This window comes from Diabrotica virgifera, chromosome 9 (assembly GCF_917563875.1).
Source record: "Diabrotica virgifera virgifera chromosome 9, PGI_DIABVI_V3a".
Taxonomy (NCBI): domain Eukaryota; kingdom Metazoa; phylum Arthropoda; class Insecta; order Coleoptera; family Chrysomelidae; genus Diabrotica; species Diabrotica virgifera.
The window spans coordinates 127,521,333-127,526,931 of NC_065451.1; the positions used below are offsets into that span (position 1 = coordinate 127,521,333).

The 5,599-nt window shown below is 38.1% G+C and overlaps 1 protein-coding gene across 1 annotated transcript; it reads left to right on the top strand.

Annotated features, from left to right (window-relative positions):
• Window positions 1-302: 302 nt before the first annotated feature.
• Window positions 303-2,825, top strand: LOC126891339 (uncharacterized). Its single transcript, XM_050660517.1, has 3 exons — window positions 303-1,051; window positions 2,005-2,544; window positions 2,592-2,825. Exons 1-3 carry the CDS (start codon window positions 602-604, stop codon window positions 2,823-2,825), a joined length of 1,224 nt encoding a protein of 407 aa, XP_050516474.1. The 5' UTR covers window positions 303-601.
• The last annotated feature ends 2,774 nt before the right edge of the window (window positions 2,826-5,599 follow it).

Below are 5,599 nucleotides of genomic sequence, written 5' to 3' on the forward strand. Positions count from 1 at the left end.
CAATACTTCCAGTATCGTGTCTCGTGGACACCATTTCTAGTACTGGTAATACTTTATTTTTATTTGTTTGTATAATTCCAATAGAATACTCTTTTGGATCCTTTAAAAAGGTTTTTGAAGTGCTGAGCCGGTAGGATCCAAATGAACATTTGGAACTTGTGGTATGTCACTGGCATATTTCTTAATAAATCCAAGTTGTTCCCTACTAAATATAAATACCGTTAAAGGTTCGCAAACCTTGAAAATATAATTGTAATTTTCTCGCGCCATTAATACCTTATCAAAAACGTTATCTACAGATCTATATTGATTAGAAAGTGCTTCAGTTTTAATTTTGCGATAGACGACAAGTGATTTTGCTCTCCTAATGTTTTTTCGTATACGAAACTTTTTTGAAACATGATTTAACATCTTCTTTTCGTATATCTAAAGGCGCGTATCCACTGAAAAGTTGGCAACTTTTGTGTTTGCAACTCTTCCGAAGTCACCAACTTTTGTTTTTTATCGTTGTCCACATCTAAACATAAAGTTGTCAACAATAATTTAGGAAACATGTTAGTTGGCAACTGGCAGTCTCCATCAAGACTATTGTGTTGACAAAATGGGGTCGATTGATGACGATATTATCTTAGCAGCTGCATCATTTATTATTTTGAGTAAAAAAAAGAAACGAAAACATAAATATTGGGTACGACCAAGCCTCATAGGAAGAAACACACATGGAGGAATTGAGTTAATAAATGCTTTGAGAAAAGATGATTTGTTAGCAGGACGTATTGAAGACGGACAAATAAGAAACTTTCTCCGTATGACTGATTCCGATTTTGAGTGGTTGCTCAATCTTGTTGGACCAAAAATTACAAAAAATGACACTAATTTTAGAAAAGCCATCACACCTACCGAACGCCTACTAATTACTTTAAGATTTTTGGCTACCGGAGATTCCTACACTTCATTAATGCATTTATTTAGGATTTCAAAGCAAGCGATTTCAAAAATTGTACCAGAAGTATGTATAGCAATATGTGAAGTTCTTGGCGATCAAATAAAAGTAAGTGTATTCTATTATTATAAATATTTTTGACGGTTTCTTTAGCAGAGCAAGTTTGGTAAAATATTCAATTTTTGTTCCCTGGGGTCAGGTTCGATTCGTTTCCAAAAATAACTGAAAACGCATTTAGAAAGTTTTTATTTAAGAAACTATTTTAATGCAAATCATATGAAACATCATGGGGTACACATTATTAGTCTAATATATTAGCAGTATTTATAGCTTCCAGCAGAATACTAGATGCAGCCAAACTTGTTTCCTGTTCTGTTTGTGAATCTGTGAGTGGTATATCCTGTGTTTGTTGTGGGATGTATTGTGATGAAGATGGTAATGCATATTGTGGCGAGCGTAGTTCAGGTACTGTTTGAGATTCTGTCACTTGTGGTATGTATTGTGGTGAAGGGGATGATACATATTGTGGTGATAGTAGTTGATTGTAGTGTGATGTGAGTGGTGATGTGTCATCTGGTGATGAAAGAGGTGGATGTATGGGAAAACTGGAACTTGATGAATGTGTTGAAATTGGAGTCATTTGTCCAGTAGCAGGATAGTCATATTTTCCGATACTTGCTTGAAACAAAATATTTGATATTTCATGCTCCACCACATTTTGAGCATAACTTGATTTTAAAGCTTCCATTTTCATTGCAACATGCTCCCCAAAGGCACTGTATTTATGGCGATTTTTCTTAGCTTGAAGTTCTTTCAATACGTTGTAAGCTTCCTCTTGCCTTTGGTCACCAGTTGAAACCTTCCTTTTTGAACATTTAGTTTTTTTCCCAATACAAGGCGCTGTCGACGGACCTGGTTGTGAATTCGGTGGTTCTGAATCCGATGATGGTGGGACTATTGTATTACTTGTATTTCCCTCATTTGGCAACAGATTTTGATTTTGGGAGATTTCTGCCTCAACTTCTTCCGACCCAGAATCCTAAAAATATATTTTTTTATAGATGCCTGGAACTGCTGAAGAGTGGAAAGTAGTGGCAACACAGTTTAATAATCTATGGAATTTTCCACAATGTACAGGAGTTATGGACGGAAAACATATTATGATTCAATCACCAGAACACAGTGGAAGCGATTACTTTAATTACAAATCGTTTTTTAGCATTGTGCTTTTTATTGTTGCTAATGCAAATTACGAAGTGTTGTATATGAATGTTGGCTGCCAGGGACGCATATCGGATGGTGGTGTTTACGAAAATACCCAGTTCAAAAGAATGTTGTCCGAATGTAAACGTAATCTACCTAATAATGAAAAGCTTCCTGGTAGAGCCATGGCTGTTCCTTATGTTTTTCTGGGTGACGATGCTTTTCCATTGTCACCAAATTTGATGAAACCTTATCCAGGTACCCAAGAAAAAGGATCACAGGGAAGAATATTTAATTATAGACTATCAAGAGCGCGAAGGGTATCAGAGAATGTGTTCGGAATATTATCTGCACGATTTCGAGTTTTCAGAAAAATAATGTTACCTGAACCAACGAAAGCGGAGACAATTGTGACTGCTTGTATTTGTTTACATAATTATTTAAGAAAAAAAAATCAAGGACCACCTACACTCCACCTGGAACTTTCGATTCTGAAGACAAAGACAGTGGTAATATTATTTCTGGAGCTTGGAGGAACGAGATGCAAAACAATATGCCATTCCATAGTTTCGATAAGAGAGCTCGGAAATCAAGTAGTGCTGCGAAAGATGTGAGACAAGAATTTGCAGAGTTTTTTATGACCGAACAAGGGAACATTCCTTGGCAAAATGACTATTAACAAATTATATAAAGTAACGAAACAAACAGCAAGAAAATTAATTAATGCATTAATAATATTAATTTTATGAAGTTATTTTATTTTTTTTAAGTTAGAAGTTAACTAACTTTCTACTAACTGCTAAATTACTAGAATATGATACGTTATGATCCTCTTTCAATCGTAGTTATTCATAGCTTATAAATCGTAAAATAAATACAATATTGTTGCATACTTACATGTTTTTCATTTAATCCCTTTTCAAGGCATAACTTAGGTTCATTTTTGTCTGATAAAAATAGAAGTCGTTGGTACGCAAACCACTTTGTGGTATCAGAAGTAGCTGAACCCGATTTATTTTCTTCTTTTAATTTCGTCTTCTCTCTGAAAAACTGTGCCGTCAAATTTTTTATTTTCCTTTGTATTTCAAGTTCGTGTAGCCCCATCACATCACTGATGGTTTTCCAGGCATCCTTTTTCTTATTTTTATTTTTATAATTTACGTCTTTTGGATTCCATAGTACACTTTGGGTGTGATATAAATCAATTAAGGTATCAATAAGTTCATTTGTCCACGTTATTACTACAGACATGTTTCTATTTACAACTTATGTTTCGAACTGAGCGACCGTCCCCACAAAGCCGTTAAAACGTCGACAACACGCGCATTCCTTTGATGTTACCGCCAAAAAGAGAAACAAGGTTCTCAACATTTGTTTGCAATTTTTGTTGGCAACATGAACATATTTCGGAAACTTTTGTCACCAACGCATGTTGACAACACGAAAGTTGCCAATTTTCCTTTGGTGGAGACCCGTCTTAAGATTTCGGAATTCAATAAACGTAATACATCGCTCTAGATATCCAACGTGTCTAGTTAGTTGTTCACTATGACAGAAATTAGCCGAAGTACTATACAGGGTGATTCATTAAGAATGTCCAATCACTCAGTTGTAGATTCTAGACATCAACATATTAGTCTAAGAGCTGGGAGCGGATTTTGTGCGTGATAAGTAATATGGAAAAACTATACGGGGATATGTTGAGTTAGTTGTGTACATGACTTTTCCCCAACGGCCGGAAACTAGAGTGGGGCACGAGGGTAGTTATAACGGGTCAAAGTCGCGGTTTTTGTTATTTTTTTTTGTGACGCTCATGATCGAGATAATGCACCAAAATTTGGGAATAAGTAGGTCATGACGTAACTAAGTAAAATCTCTAGGGGCGGAACGCTGCGTGACCGACAAAAAGGTGGGGGTAGGGGTGAATATAAAAAATATAAAGGTTTTTTTGCAACGTTCGTGATTGAAATAGTGCACCAAAATTTGGGAATAAGTAGATCATGACATTACTAAGTAATATACCCAGAGCCGGAAACCAGAGTGGTGGACGAGGGTAGTTATAAGGGGTCAAAGTCGCGATTTTTATTATTTTTTTTTGTGACGCTCATGATCGAGATAGTGCACCAAAATTTGGGAATAAGTAGGTCATGACGTATCTAATTAAAATCTATAGGTGCGCAACGCTGCGTGGCCGACAAAGGGGTGGGGGTAGGGGTGAATATAAAAAATATAAGGGGTTTTTTGCGACGTTCGTGATTTAGATAGTGCACCAAAATTTGGGTACAAGTAGACCATGACATAACTAAGTAAAATCCCAAGAGCCGGAAACCAGAGTCGGGGACGAAGGTAGTTATAAAGGGTCAAAGTCGCGTTTTTTATTATTTTTTTTTGTGACGCTCATGATCGAGATAGTGCACCAAAATTTGGGAATAAGTAGATCATGACATTACTAAGTAAAATCTCCAGGGGCGGAACGCGGCGTGGGGGACAAATGTTGTGCTGCGTCACAAAAAAAATAATATAAACTGCGACTTTGACCCCTTAAAACTACCTTCGCCCACATTTGTGCCCACATTTTACGCATGTGGTCTGCGACTGGGTGGGGGATGGGAGGCTGCAGGAAATTCTCTCAGCCTCACGTAAATCTCTGTAATTTCCATCCCCCGTTTGGTTCTCGTCGGTAGACGGTTTCAAGTTCTGGTGGTCATTTGTTTCTGGCATCGCTGTTAATCGGTTCGGTCTGTGATATATACCGTATGCGTAATGCCCGGGGGTGCTCGGATTGATCCGCGAGATTTCGCCCCTTACTCCGCGCCCGTCACCAACGAAAGCGTGGTGACGCTATAACCCGCCCCCAGCTTGCTGTTGACGGATAACAGCCCCGAATCACCTTCTCAGGTACCTGCTACCCTGGGATTCTTAATAGATATTAACTCGTTTTGAGCCCTTTTGGCTGGAGTTTGCGCCTCTAGATGATATATACTTGAGAGAGAAAGAAATGCTTAGAGTCGGTGTGCCCACCGATCGACTCTAGCTGTTTAAGATAAAAAAAAAGAGGACCTGCTGCCTGCTGTAGGAAACTTATTGTGATGGTGTGGTTTTTAGAAAGCTGAACAGCTGGTAGTTGAATAGGCCTATCCTTCGGTAGATACTTTCCGATACCTCTCGATTTTATATTATCCTGATGTATTAATTTTAGAAGAGCGTGATTTTGAGCCTTTGGGGCCAAAGTTAGGGCTGATGTGGTATCGGATGGCGGGTAGTGGGGCTGGAAATTGGAAAGTTGTTAAGACAACTAATGTATATTACTTGCCTAGTGAAAGGGGGCCCAATGGACCCGAAGACACTACTAGATAGTGCCTCGTGTCTCTGAAACCCGCTGAGTGTATTAATTTGTAAAATGGGGCCCCTTCTAGGCAGGTGTCCGCGCTGTTAGAGTATTGTCGGTATTTG